This window comes from Capra hircus, chromosome 10 (genome assembly GCF_001704415.2).
Source record: "Capra hircus breed San Clemente chromosome 10, ASM170441v1, whole genome shotgun sequence".
Classification (NCBI taxonomy): domain Eukaryota; kingdom Metazoa; phylum Chordata; class Mammalia; order Artiodactyla; family Bovidae; genus Capra; species Capra hircus.
In genome coordinates this window covers 45,129,278-45,146,257 of record NC_030817.1, presented here as the reverse complement: position 1 = coordinate 45,146,257, position 16,980 = coordinate 45,129,278, and the positions used below count along the sequence as shown (strand labels likewise).

Genomic DNA, 16,980 nt, shown 5'->3' with positions numbered 1-16,980 from the left:
ATCAATAACCTCAGATATGCAGATGACACCACCCTTACGGCAGAAAGTGAAGAGGAACTAAAAAGCCTCTTGATGAAAGTGAAAGAGGAGAGTGAAAAAGTTGGCTTAAAGCTCAACATTCAGAAAACGAAGATCATGGCATCTGGTCCCATCACTGCATGGGAAATAGATGGGGAAACAGTGGAAACAGTGTCAGACTTTATTTTTGGGGGCTCCAAAATCACTGCAGATGGTGATTGCAGCCATGAAATTAAAAGACGGTTATTCCTTGGAAGGAAGGTTATGACCAATCTAGATAGCATATTCAAAAGCAGAAACATTACTCTGCCAACAAAGGTCCGTCTAGTCAAGGCTATGGTTTTTCCAGTGGTCCTGTGTGGATGTGAGATTTGGACTGTGAAGAAAGCTGAGTGCCGAAGAATTGATGCTTTTGAACTGTGGTGTTGGAGAAGACTCTTGAGAGTCCCTTGGACTGCAAGGAGATCCAACCAGTCCATTCTGAAGATCAGTCCTGGGATTTCTTTGGAAGGAATGATGCTAAAGCTGAAACTCCAGTAGTTAGGCCACCTCATGCGAAGAGTTGATTCATTGGAAAAGACTTTGATGCTGGGAGGGATTGTGGGCAGGAGGAGAAGGGGAAGACAGAGGATGAGATGGCTGGATGGCATCACCGACTGGATGCACATGAGTTTGAGTGAACTCCGGGAGTTGGTTGATGGACAGCGAGGCCTGGCGTGCTGCGATTCATGGGGTCGCAAAGTGTCGGACACAACTGAGCGACTGAACTGATCTGAACTGACACCTGTACAATATTAAATATTCCTATCCATGAAAACAGCATGATTCCCCATTCCGACCTTCTCTTTGACCCTTGAAAAGAAATTCAAACATTTTCTCCACAAAGGCAAAGTGCGTTTTTGTCAGCGGATACTTCGTTTTCGTTGATATTACAAATACCTTATTTTCTATCTATCATATTTTCTAACTGGCTATTGATCATACACAGGAGAATTATTCATTTTAACATCTGATTTGAATATGGTTTTACCTGACTGAACTCTTTAACAAGTTCTAGTGGTTCTCCTGGATTTTCTATGCAAATAGTTTTATCCTGTGCTCTTTCCAGTAAGCACGCTGAGACCTAAAGAAGCTAAAACTTGGTCGGGAACGCTTCGGAACACACCTTTTTCCTGCTTTGAGAGCCAGCGAATTCCCAGCGGGCCAGTTCTTGGCTGAGCGCTCTCTGACCCCGCCAGGTGGACCCACTTAACCGCGGGAAGCTGCGGGGCGGCGGGGCGCCCCGCCTGCAGCCCCCGTCCCGCCAATCACGGCGAGGCCTCGCCAGGTGGGCCGGGAAGGGCCAATCGGGGACTCCTCTCCTCTCCCGCCGCCAGCACTCGGGAAAGTTTCTCGGCTGCTGGAAAACTTCCACAGCATGACCCGGCTCTAATTTGTCGGGCCTGCAGGACGGTTACCTTCCGCTGGGCCGCGGAGCTGCCCGCCCAGCCCCCGAGCCTCTCATCTCCGCAGCCCTCGAGCTGCCCTGTCTGCCCATGGCGGTGGCCGAGCTATACACAAAGGTAGGCGGGAGGATCAGACCTAAGGGAGGGCGCGCGGGAGGGCAGCGGCCAGGCGCTAGTGCTGACTGTACTTGGCGGCCGGGCCAAACCTGTGCACCTGGCGTTCTCGCCTCGGGAAGGGGCTGCGGAGGAACTGCGGGTCCGGGGAGCGTCGCCCCCTCGAGGGCCCCGGCCCCTGACCGTGGGGAAGGCCCTCTCTTCCCCACCCCTCCCCCGGCAGCCAGTCCCCTCGGCCTGGGAAGACCGAGTGCTGCTGCTCCGGACTCGAGCTTCTGGGTTTCCGGGGGGGGGTCGCGTGTCGGTCCTGTTCCTGCGCCTCTCGGCCCCTCCTCCTGAGCCACAGGTGGAATCAGAGTTGTCCATGGAGACTTAGAAAGCTCAGACATGGGCGAATAAGAACATCCATAATCTTTCCTCTTGGGAGTCCCTTTGAACACCTCGACACAGAAGCTCGAACTGCAGCATTCAAGATGTTTTCTAGAATTCCTACATTCTGACTCTGGGAATCACTCTAGAGCATTCCTCTGAAACCTCCTCTTCGCCACCGGAGGGCTCCCCCCTCCACCCCAGTCTAGGAAGGCCAACATTCCCACACGGTGCCCAGAATCTTCTGAGATGAGCTTGGTTAAATACTAAGTGTGAAAGTGTTGGCCCTTCTGAAAAAAACAAAAAAAATCCAATCACATCGCTGTAATGCCATCCTCTACTGCAGTGGAGGAAATCTGTGGTCCCTGGTCCCCAGTATTCAAATGGAAAAGACTAGAATTCAACAATTTCCCCTGACATGTGCCCTAGATTTATAAAGACACTTTTGCTGTAGAAATAATAGCTGTAAATTTGTTTTAGTTTAAGAAAATTTTTTGTTTTAGTTTTTTAAGCAACTTTTTTTCTTCCACTTTGTTTAGTTAATAGTAAAAATACAAGTTAACCTAACTATTTCCCTCTCTAATGCATTACCATTAACCAGAATTCTAAATGGCAGTGTTGGAATAGTTTTACCTGGGAGAATGTGAGTCATCAGATATTCAACCGTGCTACTTAAGGCTTCAACTTATTAAAGGTAAAAGAAAATTCTTGAACAAAACTATTCTTGGAAGCTACTTTGGAGGACAGAGAAAAAAATTTTTGATTAATCCATTTTAAGTAAGTTTTTCTTGAAGCAAAAATACAGGGATGTGAGGGCACCTGTCATCAAGTGCCTCACACTAGAAATATTTATTAAATACCAGCTAGGTACCAGGCACAATGTAGAAAAACTACTATGGACGAGTTTTCTAGAGGTGAGCTTGGATGGACAAAGACTGAGACTCCCAGAGCCAAAAGGCGCCTTGATGGCCATCTCCACCCATTTTGTGTCCGAGTAAGTCCTGTGTCCGTAAGCTGCTACCTTTCTTCCTGGTAGCCAGTCAGCCTCCACTTTGTCAGTTTCAGAGCTACCCATCTGTGAAGCTCCCTGTTTAGGTTTTAGTGAACTTGCTTTGTCAAAGAGTTCTTCTTTAAACTGAGACAAAATCTTGCACTCCCTTGCTTCCCAATCACTCCCTCCCTCCCACCTTCCTGCTTGGCGGGTTGGGGGCGGGGGTGGGTAGAAAAAAATTTAAGTGATAGTCTTGCCTCGAGGAGTTTTCATTTTTAATTTAATTTATTTATTTTTGGCTGCACTGGGTCTTCATTGCTTCTAGATGCCGCGAGCAGGGGCTACTCTTCATTGTGCTGCTCAGGCTTCTCACTGAGGTGGCTTCTCTTATTGCAGAGAAGAGGTTCTAGGCACTCAGGCTTCAGTAGCTGCAGCATACAGTAGTTGGGGCGCATGAGTTTAGTTGCTCCTTGGCATGTAGAATCTTCCCAGATCGAGGATCAAACCCATGTCCCCTGCATCACCAGACAGATTCTTATCCACTGCACCACCAGGAAATCCCAGAAATTTTCTGGTTAATGAGAAGTGAGTACTGTCAAGGAATTCAATTTGCTGAGGCCTGGAAAGCACAGAGGTGCCTGCTCGGGGGTGGGGCTGAGAAGGGGAAAGTCTTGACTGCCAAAGAGTTAGGTCAGAGCTTCATACTCCAATGAAGATTTTGAATGGGGTCTTTTAGGAAGTCAGATATGCCAGCAGTGACCATGGGACTCTGTGCCCCTGGGAGAGAGGCTGGAGTCGGGTAGCTGAGTCGCAGGTCATCCTAAATGTCCGGGAAAGAATCAGGGCTGCAGTGTTAGAAGTGGAGGATGCAGGCTGAGTCCAGAGAGCATGTAAAGGTAGATAAAGAAGAGAGACTGAGCTGGGGCCTCTGAGCAGGGAGGGATGAGCCAAGAACTGGCGTGAGATTAGAGTCTGGATGACGGAAGCAGGGTGACGCTGTTGACGCAGCGACTTCAGGAGGAGGAGACGTTAGGGAAATTACAAGGCAAGGTTTGCAGAGGCTGAGGTGTTTGAAGTGGCTTCCTAGGGGCATTGCCCTGGCTGATTGGAGCCTGGTATAGAGGATGGGCCAGGAGTTTCTGCCCAGAGGTAGCCACTGAAGCCCAGGCAGTGAGGGCCTCAGCAAGAGGTGAAAGAGAGCCAAGACAGGACACTAGGGCTACATCCCCTCAGGAAGGGAGAGGAGACTGAGGGGAGGCAGATGGAGCCACCGCAGGGCGGAGGACACGGGAGGCCTGGCGTGGGAACCACAGGAAGAGGTTCTGAGAAAGGAGGCTCCTGCGAAGTAGTGTGTTGAGAGTAGTTGCTGCCAGTTGGAGTGTAAAATGACCCACCCCTTTTCAAAATCTATTTGGCAAAATGCCTTAGAAATGTTCAGAGCATTTGCTGTTCAGTAGCTCCACTATTTGAAATCTCTCTGAGAAAAACCGGTCTGGCCATCCTCTACTTGAGCCTCTCTGGGGCCCTTGTCACTTTCAGACTCACCAACCAGCCACAAGCCCCCCTCCCCCGCCCCTGGCAGCCACCTGCCAGCTCCTACCTTGGTTCATGCTTTGCCAGACTCCCTGCTGCCCTGCAGTGCATTCCTGCAGCTTCAACACTCTCTGTGCTGCTCACCAGAGCCTTACCTTTACAAATTCGATTTGAGCAGTGCCTCTGCGCTCTCTCTCTTTTTAATCAAAGTACAGTTGATTTACAATATTGTATTCATTTCAGGTGTACAGCAGAGTTACTCAGTTATATATCTTTTTTCAGATTATTTTCCTTGATAGACTAGTGGAAGATATTGAATATTGTTCTCTGTGTTATACAGTAAACCCTTTTTGCCTATCTATCTTATGTATAGTAGTTTGGATCTGTTAATCCTGTACTCCTAGTTTATCTCTCCCTTCTCCACTCCTTTCCCCCACTGGTAACCATAAGTTTGTTTCCATGTGAGTCTGTTTTGTATATAGATCCATTTGTATTATTTGTTTGATTATACATGTAAGTGGTATAATGTTTGTCTTTCTCCAACTTAAGGTGATATTCTCTAGGTCCACCCATGTTGCTGCAAATGGAAGTATTTCATTCTTTTTTATGGCTGAATATGTGTGTGTGTTTGAGAAACACATCTTCTTAAGCCAGTCGTCTGTCGATGGGCACTGGATTGTCTCCATGTCTTGGCTATTATAAATAGTGCTGCTATGAACATTGCAGGGGCATGTATCCTTTGAATTAGAGGTTTCATCTTTTTCGGATATAGGCCCAGGATTGGGATTGCTGAATAATATGGTAGTGGTATTTTTAATTTTTTAGGAACCTCCATACTGTTTTCCATAGTGACCATCAATTTATATTCCTACCAACAGTGTCAGAAGGTTTTTTTTTTCCATACCCACTCCTGCATTTATTAGTTGTAGACATTTTGATGAGGGGCAGTATGGTCACTATGAGGCGATACCTCATTATGGTTTTAATTTGCATTTCTCTAATAATAAGTAATTATTATTAGTTGTTGTTTAGTAGCTACGTTGTGTCTGACTCTCTTGTGACCCCATGGACTGTGGCCCGCCAGGCTCCTCTGGTCCATGGGATTTCCCAGGCAAGAATGCTAAAGTGAGTTGCCATTTCCTTCTCCAGGGCATCTTCCCAACCCAGGGACTGAAACCACATCTCCTCTGTCTCCTGCATTGACAGACAGATTCTTTACCATTGAGCCAACCGGGGAAGCCCAATAATTATTAATTAATTGCTAATAATTAGCAGCATCAAGCATCTTTTCATGTGCCCATTGGCCATCTGTATGTATTCTTTGGACAAATATCTATGGATGTCTTCTTCCCATTTTTTCATTGGGTTGTTTATTTTATTTTGAGTTGTATGGACTACTTGTGTATTTCGGATATTAACCTCTTGGTGAGGTTAACTCACATTGTTGAGCAGTGCCTCTTCTGAGAAATTTTTGCAGCCAGTCCCTCCATCCAGGCACATTTCATGATGATGTAGCAGCTCCTTAACTCTTTCTCCCCTGTTAACCAAGAGTTTCTAGAGAACAGGGACTCACTCAGTAAATGTTTGATGTGTGGGTGCATGAATGAGTTTTTCTGCTTTCAGAAAGAGCTATGGGCATGACAAAGACAGTGTGGATCATGGTTGCTTTTATCTTATAGCGCTGAGCACTTCTTATGTGCCAGATGCCATCCTCAGAGGTTTGTGAACTTTATCCTCAGAGCATCTTTCATTTAATCTGAATAAACAAGGCCATGTGTTAGATATTGCTATCCCACTTTTACAAATCAGTCAAGTAAGTTGCCTAAGGTTTCATAGAAGCAATCAGGCTAGGATTAAAAGCCTGTGCTCTTAATACATCCTACTGTTACCACCTATTCAACCACCTTCATCATCTTCAAGGGATTTGACCTTTCTCCCGACAACACAGAGGAGTTTTGAAAAGTCCATCCATTTCATAGCTACCTCCTCCAACATCTGGTTATTTATCAGATCAAATAACCTTCTAATAACTAATTAGTTATTCTCATTACTTCTAATAACTAAAATGGAACCAACCCCAATGTCCAGCATAGGGCTAGAGTTAAGTGAATTACAGAAAAAAGAATAGTATGAAGCCATTGAAAATGCTATTTATAAAGAGTTCATAACAACATGGTAAAATGAGGACACAAGAATGTATCTGCTGTGTGATCATAAACAAATAAAATATGCAAAGTATGAAGACCATGTATATCAATAACAATTCGGCAGTCAGTTCTATAGCTGCAGAGGAGTCAAGGAGAATGAAGGCTGAGGAAGCATCTTTAGGTTTGGCCTCCAGGATGTCCTTGGCATTGCTTCTCTGTTAGTAAAACTGTGAGGGCAAGAGGGGACACCTGGCCATGATCACAGACTGAAGGTATGGAACTGGTGGAAGACTGAAATTTGAAGATATAGAAAGGCACCAGGCATGGAATAGCTTCAGAAGGGACTGGTCGACCTGAGGCTGGGTGGCGGAGTTGAGACATGGAGCTCTTTAGAATGAGGTGTGGCAGGACTGAGGGAGCTTAGGAGAGTGACAGTACTACCGAGCTCTTTCTCACAGCATCATTCCAGACCTGTCACCGTCAAGGCCACCTTCCTCTGGAAGAGTTTCACTTCCTTGATGCCCGTCTTAGTGGCACTGTTCTCCAGGTCTGGTCTGCTCAGCCAGAGGACTGTGGAACTTGTGGGGCTGCAGCCTCCTATGAGCAGCCCTCTGTGCAGGCGAGCATTAAGTCGTGTTCTGTTTGTTTTAAGCAGAGCTGCTGTGTGCTGCTCCTGGAATGCACTGACACAGCGACTGGGATAAGTGTTGGCTCTGCTGCTTCCTAACTGGATGACATTGAACAAGTTGCTTAACTTCTCTGAGTTTCCACACCCATAGAATGGATTTAAATCTTGCCAGTCATTTTCATTGATTTTTACACAAGTCATTAAATAACTTATGTAAAATCCCTAGCACAATACCTGACACATAATGCTTAATAGAGGTTAGTTGTTTTTTTAACATTGATCCTATTGGAATACAGTTAATTTTTGGTACCTAACCGTTGGATGTCACATTTATTCCTGTTTAATTTTCCATCTTGTTGTTCAGTGTTCTGCAGCTTATCAAAACCTTTTTGAATCTTTAAAAAAATTGTTTTTGTATCTTGATCATCTTTAGCTCATCATTTTATGTGAGTATTTGATACACATGTGTTCTGGTTTTTTATCTAAGATATTGGTGACAGTGATGAATGCAGGGTGCAGCAGCAGAGCTCTATAGCATGCTTCTAAAGACCTTAAAGTGCTCTTTCTAATTAATCAGGACTCAGGTCCTAGCCACAGATTCACAAGTTATATTATCCTTTACCTATCTCTTTCTCTTTCTTGTGCTTGAGGAATTCACAAGGCATCTTCACAGAAGTTCTGCTGAGACTCAGATATGCAAGGTCAAGAGAAATGCAGTCCAGAGCCTCAGTCTAAAATAAGGTCAAAGCTGAGTTGAGTAATTTCCATTTGGGTATTCTAAATAGCTTTTAGACGTCTATATATCATTAACCACTCTGGAAAATTAGATTTATCTATCATATTTATCTATTGTATTATATATGAATAGGGATTTCCTTGGCAGTCCAGTGGTTAAGAGACTGCGCTCCCAATACAGGCGGTGTGGGTTCAACCCCTGGTTGGGAAACTGAGGTCCTGCATATTGCATGGCGTGGCCAAAAAAGAAAAAAATTAAATTATATGTGAGTAGTTCAAAAGAGTATAAAAAGGGGGATGTAAAGACTAAAATACCAAGTTTATTTGTGCAGACTACTTGGAATTTGATTTTTTTTGTTCAGTAGGTATTTTTATGTTTTATGCTAGCTATGGGGAATTCACTGTATTGAGTTCCAGGGCACAGAGACAAGGCCCTTGGAGCTCACATGCCAGTGGTGGAGAAGGGAAGCTACCTGAAACCCAGGGAAGGGGCAGAGAGAGCTCTAAATAGGAAGCATCCAGTCCTGCCTGGGGTGGCGGGTATAGTGGGTGGGGAGGGGGGCAACTGCCACATGTGGGAGTCTTGAACTGACTCCGACTGCTCAGAGCAGTTTGCTCACTGCGGGGGAGAGGATGGGTGACACTGTGGGTGGAGGAACAGAAAGTACACAGCAAAGAGCCAGGAAGAGTTTGGCATGTTCCAGAAACTGCTAGTGGTTTGGGTGGCAGCAAGCAGGGGATGGACTGAAAAAGAAGGTGAGGTTCCCAGGCCTGAGTAGGAGAACTGGCTTGACAGTGGTTCCCAGGCCTGGATGTTTACCACCATCCATCAGGGGACACTTTTAGTTTTCATCTTGCTGGGCCCCACTCATGGAAAGTCAGGTGTGGGTAAAGGACTGTGTGTGTCCACAGAAACCCTGCGTTCAGCCTGGTTGAGGAAGCACTCAGCAGGCTGTGGGACCTGTCAGGAGATTGGTGGGGGCAGCACAGGGGAACCGATTTGTGCCCGTGGCATGGGGGGAGTGGATGGGGCACACAGGTGAAACCTGTTTAAGATGTAGGCGTTCTAGCACCTGGTGTCCATTTGGTTGTTAGGGGTGAAGGGAAGGCAGGTGGGGGTGCCCAGCGGTGTCCCAGGTTTCTGATTTGAGAAGTAAGAGAATTGAGGAGGAAGATCGCATTTGAGGCTGGTATAGTGATCACTTGAGCCTGGCATTTGTGTGTCAGAAGACATTTAAGGGGTGACACATGGGAGACAGGTGGAAACATGGTCTAGACCCACTGAGAGATCTGGGCTGGAAGGCCTCCATGGTGCCGGGGGAGTGGTGGAAGCTGTGAGCATGGCTGAAAAGCTCCAGAAACAGTCTGTCATGAGGAGAGGCCACGAGGACCTTGGGAGACACGGGAGGAGGCTAAGGAGCAGAGAGGAGCCTGGAGGAATGGCTGAGGTGGAGGAGGAGGAGAGAGGGAGTGTGGGACCACTGCTCTGGCCTTGCTGACCGAGAGTGTGGAGACTCCCTTCCAATTCAGAGTGGTGAGGAAGAAGACCCCCAGCACCCTACACACCATGTAAAGTCTCCAAGCCATTCAGTGCCTGATGCCGGTAGATCCCTTAAATAGGCAGGAGGCATGAGCAGGTGCCACTCTCATCTCGTCTGAGCATGTGTGGGGGAAGGATGCAGCCTGTCCCTGGGGACATGTCACTTCCTAAGGGTCAGGACCCCTGAAGCCTTTGCCTCCTTCCCCAGCCTCCTGGGCTGGCTGCTGCTAAGTCGCTTCAGTCGTGTCCAACTCTGTGCGACCCCATAGACGGCAGCCCACCAGGCTCCCCGGTCCCTGGGATTCTCCAGGCAAGAACACTGTAGTGGGTTGCCATTTCCTTCTCCAATGCATGAAAGTGAAAAGTGAAAGTGAAATCACTCAGTTGTGTCTGACTCTTAGTGACCCCATGGACCGCAGCCCTCCAGGCTCCTCCGTCCATGGGATTTTCCCGGCAAGAGTACTGGAGTGGGGTGCCATTGCCTTCTCTCTGGGCTGGGGCACACCATGATTTCACTCTGTGGGAGGTGGGCCTCTCCTCTCTCCCAGCCCCACTGCAGGCGGCCCTGGAGGGCTTGGCAGGTGCCCAAGTCCAGGGGCACCTGCTCCAGTAGGAAGGAGCCATCCTGGGGAGGTCATATGAGAGCTAGTCACATTGTTTGTCCAAACGCTGCAAAGGTAGCTCTCTCTCTGCTTTGAAGTGTGGCCTTGTGGGTCAAGGAATGTGCGGCAGGAGGGCAGGATCTAATGGGTGGAACTGAGGTGGAACTGGGTAAACTTGGGCGTGTTTACTTAGCAGGTTGGGTCTCAGCTGCAGGGCCCTAAACAGCTGACAGCCTTGCCGGCGGAGACACCAGGCTTGGTGGGTTGTGGGCAGCCTGGGGGTCCAGGCCTGAGGAGGACATTTGTGTTCACGCTGGAGAAAAACAGACTTTGGTTTCACGCGACCTGTTATATTTCATGCTACTTTGAGCTGAAACAAACCAGCCTGTGCACTCTCAAGGAGATGGTTGCAGTTGAGAGTTCAGGATTGTTTTCTAGGCAGGCTCATTTAATTAACAAGTAGTTCAAAGAAGGAGTCCCAAGCTTTGGCTCCCTGGAGTCCTGGCCTTTGAGATGCTCTGTGTGGTATTGGGTGAGTTACTGACCTCTCTGGGCTGGAGTTTGGGGATCAGCTAAACAAAGGGCTTGGGTTGGCTTAGTGATTTTTGCATCACTTCTCAGAGCCCAAGGATTCCATGGAAAGGCCTGGGGGACCTCAGCTGCAGAACATGGTAGGCTACCACCATTTCGTTTGAAGCAATCTCTAAAAAGAACTTTGACCGACAACTTGGAAAAGACAGTCTCCCGGAACACTTCCAGCTATAAAATTCTATAGTGGCCAACTCTTGATAAATGGGATAGTCTCAAATTATTTTTATCATAAAAATATTAGTGATTTCAGTTTTATGAAGTTAGTAATAATGTTTTCGATAGCAGATCTGATGTGAAAAACAGTAGCCCATGGCTACAAGTATGTGTGGAGTGTGGGTGTGGGTGTCTGTGCTTGTGAGGCTTCTGTCCACCTGTTTGCATGGGTGTGTATTTCTAAGTGTGTGTCATCACCTGCCAGGTCATTCTTTTTTAATATTTGTTTGTTTATTTGTCTGTGCTGGGTCTTAGTTGCGGCATATGGCATCTAGTTCCCTAACCAGGGATGGAGCCCCAGCCCCCTGTATTGGGTGCATGGAGTCTTAACCACTGGCCCACCAGGGAAGTCCCTGCCAAGTCATTCTTTTTTTCTCTTTAATATTCAGTTGTTTGTTTGGTTGCACTGGGTCTTAGCTGTGGCATGTAGCATCTTCGATCTTTGTTGCAGCACATGGAATCTTTTAGCTTTGGCATGTGAGCTCTTAGCTGTGGCATGTGGGATCTAGTTCCCTGACCCCCCAGCCCCCTGCATTGGGAGTGTGGAATTGCTAGCCACTGGCCCACCAGGCAAGTCCCTGCTGGGTCATTCTTCCATTTTCCTCTCTCTCTCTGTTTCCCTCCCTCCCACTCCACCCCACTCACAAATATTACTCACCCCATGCCACATTTCAGCAAGCTCCTACTCTTAGCTAGCTGTCAAGAATTAAAGCAACCTAGATAACTTAGGGAGTCATGATTGATAATCAAACCAATGATATACATACATTTTTGTTTGAAAAGTGAGGTAGCTTATATTAACTAATAGATTAATAAATGTGTGTCTCAACCAACTCTGTCCTAGTCTAGTCCTGGTACCTGAATCTTTGTTTTATACTTATTCTTTATTTCCTTCAACAACTTATTATGAAGATTTAAAGTATACAAAAGAGTTGAAAAAACTTTATAGTCAGCATCTGTCCCACCACCTAGATTGCAGTATGAATATTTGACTGCATTTGTTGTATCGCGTCTGTGCATCCTTCTAAGTGTTCTGTCCACTCCTCAGCCCATCTTATTTTTGGAAGCATTTTAGGGTAATTGCATACATCGATCCATGTCCTCCTAAATATTTCAGTATACACATTGTTCACAGTTCCATATTCGGTTTTTGGCTTTTGTCCACACCACATGATTTGCAGCATCTTAGTTCTCCGACCAGGGATTGAACCTGAGTGATGGCAATGAAAGTGCCAAGTCCTGGACCACTGGACCACCAGGGAATTTCCAAGAGTTCCATATTTGTTTAGTTCTTTGTGTAAAATTTCCAGACAACAAAATGTACAAATCTTAAGTGTACATCCTCTGAGGTTTGAAAAGTGCTTAACACCTATTAACCAAAACTCCTTCAAGGTATAAAATGTTGCCATAGCCCACAAGAGTAACTCCCTGGATCCACCGTACCTGGAGGTGACTATTGTTCTGAGTTTTTCTTCACATTATATTTGTTTTACTTGTTCTAATACTACATTTAAAGGACTCATACAGAATGTACTCATTTGGGTACAGCTTCTTTAACTCAGTCTAACACTTGGAGATTCACTCATGTTCTTGCTTGTATCAGTAGTTAGTTCTTTTTATTGGTAAGTAGTAGTCTATTGTATGAGGATACCACAGTTTTATGTTTTTTTATTCTCATGGACACAGAGTCTAATTTTCAGCAATTATGAATAAAGTTACTATGAAATGTTCATGTACAAGTCTTTCTTGTAAACATATTTTTGATTTTTGCCTTGTTTTCTTTTGGCCATGGTGCATACATGCGGGACCTTAGTTACTTGACCAGGGGTCGAACCTGTGCCCCTTGCAAAAGTCTTACACACTGCCAGGGAAGTCCCATATTTGCCTTTAAAGTTGGCTTAAAGCTCAACATTCAGAAAATGAAGATCATGGCATCTGGTCCCATCACTTCATGGGAAATAGATGGGGAAACAGTGTCAGACTTTATCTTTTTGGGCTCCAAAATCACTGCAGATGGTGACTGCAGCCATGAAATTAAAAGACACTTACTCCTTGGAAGAAAATTTATGATCAACCTAGATAGCATATTGAAAAGCAGAGACATTACTTTACCAACAAAGGTGCGTTTAGTCAGGCTATGATTTTTCCAGTGGTCATGTATGGATGCGAGAGTTGGACTGTGAAGAAAGCTGAGCACCGAAGAATTGATGCTTTTGAACTGTGGTGTCAGAGAAGATTCTTGAGAGTCCCTTGGACTGCAAGGAGATCCAACCAGTCCATTCTAAAGGAGATCAGCCCTGGGTGTTCTTTGGAAGGAATGATGCTAAAGCTGAAACTCCAGTACTTGGCCACCTCATTCGAAGAGTTGATTCACTGGAAAAGACTCTGATGCTGGGAGGGATTGGGGGCAAGAGGAGAAGGGGACGACAGAGGATGAGATGGCTGGATGGCATCACTGACTCGATGGATGTTGAGTTTGAGTGAACTCCGGCAGTTGGTGATGGACAGGGAGGCCTGGTGTGCTGCGATTCATGGGGTGGCAAAGAGTCAGACACAACTGAGCCACTGAACTGAACTGATTATGATTTACATTACTTATAAAAATAAAATAGGCAAAATATAGAGAATATATAAAATCATAGTGAAGAATGAAAAATCATAATTATTGCCCAGAATTTTATGTAACTGAAATAAGTATGATCTCTCAACCTAAAGAAATATTTCCCCATGGTGGAAAGGGACCAGCAGGCCACAGGCCACATGTCAGACCAGGCCATCATTTGGTCATGACGTTTGCCTTCTCAGCTGTCCAGAAGCAGAGATTCACAGAGGACAGTGTCTTGTGCGTGACTGTCCCCAGAGTCAAGGATGGTGCCGGTGCCAGTTCAGTGACCAGGGACTGTACTCAGCAGGATGGCAGGCACTTAGGCAAAAGTGCCTTGACTTTCTCTCCTAAAGGCACAAACATTGCCTGTTACAAGAATTTACACGCTTGACAATTACCTTCAGAAAGTCCATCTGTCCTGGTGAGGGACAATGCCAGAGGACCAACATTTCTTTGGCCTGTGAGTATAAGGAGTTAGAACAGAGGTGCCACTGTAGGCACCAGCCTGAACTGGTTGCTCATCTCAGGTCTGCTTCTGGGGAACCTGGAGTCCCTGAGGCTAGTTTTCTCTGGAAATGAGGGTTAGCTGCTGGATGGCCTCTTAGGCTTCATCTAGATTTGGGATGGGTTATGAGCTATCCAGCCTCTGGATTCAGGAATTTTTTTAAGTGCTGCTTCATTTCTCCATGTGAGTGCTTCCCAGTTCTTGTTCCTTTTGGCCTGGTTATGTCTCAGGGCAGAGGGGTATCCTGTATCCCCATTGCTATAAACTACCGATATGTGAGCAGAGAGATGCAAATATGCACATATGCACATACAGCTCTAGGTCAGAGATTGGCTGAGTTGCTAAAAAGACCATGTTGACAAACCAGCACTGTGCCAGACACATACATGATAGATGCCTAGGAGTTGAATCTGTAAATTAATGGCTAGATGCATGAATGAACAAGAGAGTAAAAAACAAATTAATGAATGGATAACCATAGAAGAATGTGAGATGTGGGGTCCTGGTCAAAGCAAGCACAGTCAGTGTATGATGCTGACGGCACGCATGCAGGAGAGAGAAGAATGGCTCGCAGAGTCCTGTCACAGCTGCCTGGTAGGGACATGGCAGTCACTTTGTGTTTCTCTCAAGCAGCATTCAACAACCACTGGTGGATTCTGGAGAGTGAGGCTGCCTGCTTCCCAGTGTATGAGTGTGAATTGTTACATTGCCATAACAACATATCATAGACTGGGTGTTTCAACAACAGAGGTGTGTTAATATTTTCTCACAGTTCAGGAGGCTGGACAGCCCACGATCAAGGTGTTGGCAGGGTTGGTGTCTGGTGAGGGTCTTCTGTTTGGTGCAGACAGCTGTCTTCTCACTGTGAACTCCCATAGCCTTTCTTTTTATGCATGCAGGTAGAGAGAGTGTGTTTGCAAGCTCTGTTGTATCTCTTCTTCTTACGACATTAATCCTATCGGACCAGGGCCTTGTTACCTCATTTAGCCTTAATTATACCTCTTAAAGACCCTGTCTCCAACTATACTCAGATTGGGTTTAAGGCTTCAACATATGAAGTCTGGGGAGGTGGAACAATTCAGTACATAGCAGTGTGGTTCAAAAGCCTAAGGACTTGTACATCAGCACAGAGCCCAGTGGGAAACTGAGCTTGGAACTTCTGTGCTTCCCATGGAGGGAATCCCTGGCTGCTGACCAGGGACTGTGATAACACCACTGTAACAATACTTCCACAGCATTTTACAAAGTGCCATCAACTACACAGCTACACAGTCTTATTTAATTTTCCTGGCAAACCTATGAAGTAAGTCTTGTGCCCATTTTGCAGATGAGAAAAGTGAGCAGGAAAAGTGTCTGGCCCAGAGCCACATAGTCCATTAGTGGTGAAACAAATCCCTCTGCTTCAACTCATGTCACAGTGCTCAGATCTTCCCACTAAGGGACTCACAGATTTCCTTTCCCCTCCCAGGCTTTCCTTTTCTTTTCAAGATATATTCAGGAGGCTTTGGGAATTCTGTTACTTCTGACACGAAGCAGCTAGACCTGGTGCATTGCAGATACACTAAAAATTACCTCAGGGGCTTTCCTGGTGGCTCAGTGGTAAAGAATCTGCCTGCCAATGCAGGAGACACGGGTTTGATCCCTGATCCGGGAAGATCCCGCATGCCGCAGAGCAGCTAGGCCCGTGCACCACAACTATTGAGCCTGTGCTTTAGAGTCCAGGAGCTGCAGCTGCTGAAGTCTGAGTGCCCTAGAGCCTGTGCTCTGCAACAAGAGAAACCACCACAGTGAGAAACCTGTGCACTGCAGCTAGAGAGGAGCCCCTGCTCTCCAGTTACAGGCAAGCCCACATGGCAGTGAAGACCTAGCACAGCCAACAAATAAACTTTAAAAGTATTAAAAATAAGTTACCTCAGGCTTCCTTTGTGGTTCAGCTGGTGAAGAATCTGCCTGCAATGTGGGAGACCTGGATTTGATTCCTGGGTTGGGAAGATCCCTTGGAAAAGGGAAAGGCTGCCCACTCTTGTATTCTGGCCAGGAGAATTCCATAGACTCTATAGTCCATGGGGTTGCAAAGAGTTGGACACGACTGAGCGACTTTCACTTTCAAAAATTACATCACAAGCAAAAATTAGGTAAAAGTATTTCTAGTGAACTTCAGTTCAGTCGCTCAGTCATGTCTGACTCTTTGTGACCCCATGGACTGCAGCATGCCAGGCTTTCCTGTCCATCACCAACTCTTGGAGTTTACTCAAACTCATGTTCGTTGAGTCAGTGATGCCATCCAACCATCTCATCCTCTGTTGTTCCCTTCTCCTCCCCCCTTCAATATTTCCCAGCATCAGGGTCTTTTCAGATGAGTCAGTTCTTCGCATCAGGTGGCCAAAGTATTGGAGTTTCAGCTTCAGCATCAGTACTTCCAATGAATATTCAGGACTGATTTCCTTTAGGATGGACTGGTTGGATCTCTTTGCAGTCCAAGGGACTCTCAAGAGTCTTCTGCAACACCACAGTTCAAAAGCATCAATTCTTTTGTGCTCAGCTTTCTTTATGGTCCAACTCTCATATACATACATGACTACTGGAAAAACCATAGCTTTGACTAGACAGACCTTTGTTGGTAAAGTAATGTCGCTGCTTTTTAATATGCTGTCTAGGTTGGTCATAACTTTTCTTCCAAGGAGCAAATGTCTTTTAATTTCATGGCTGCAGTCACCATCTGTAGTAATTTTGGAGCCCCAAAAATAAAGTCTGCCACTGTTTTCACTGTTTCCCCATCTATTTGCCATGAAGTGATGGGACCAGATGCCATGATCTTCGTTTTCTGACTGTTGAGTTTTAAGCCAACTTTTTCACTCTCCTCTTTCACTTTCATCAAGAGGCTCTTTAGTTCTTCACTTTCTGCCATAATGGTGGTGTCATCTCCATCTCCATCTCCATATTT

General features: G+C 46.0%; 1 protein-coding gene across 1 annotated transcript in view; it reads left to right on the top strand.

Moving 5' to 3' along the window:
- The window catches only part of MYO5C (myosin VC), a 117,557-nt gene continuing 101,936 nt past the window's right edge, over positions 1,360 to 16,980 (top strand). Inside the window, exon 1 of the mRNA XM_005685762.3 lies at positions 1,360 to 1,580. Coding sequence (XP_005685819.2) covers positions 1,554 to 1,580 — 27 coding nt within the window. The 5' untranslated portion in view covers positions 1,360 to 1,553. The remainder of the gene's footprint in view (positions 1,581 to 16,980) is intronic.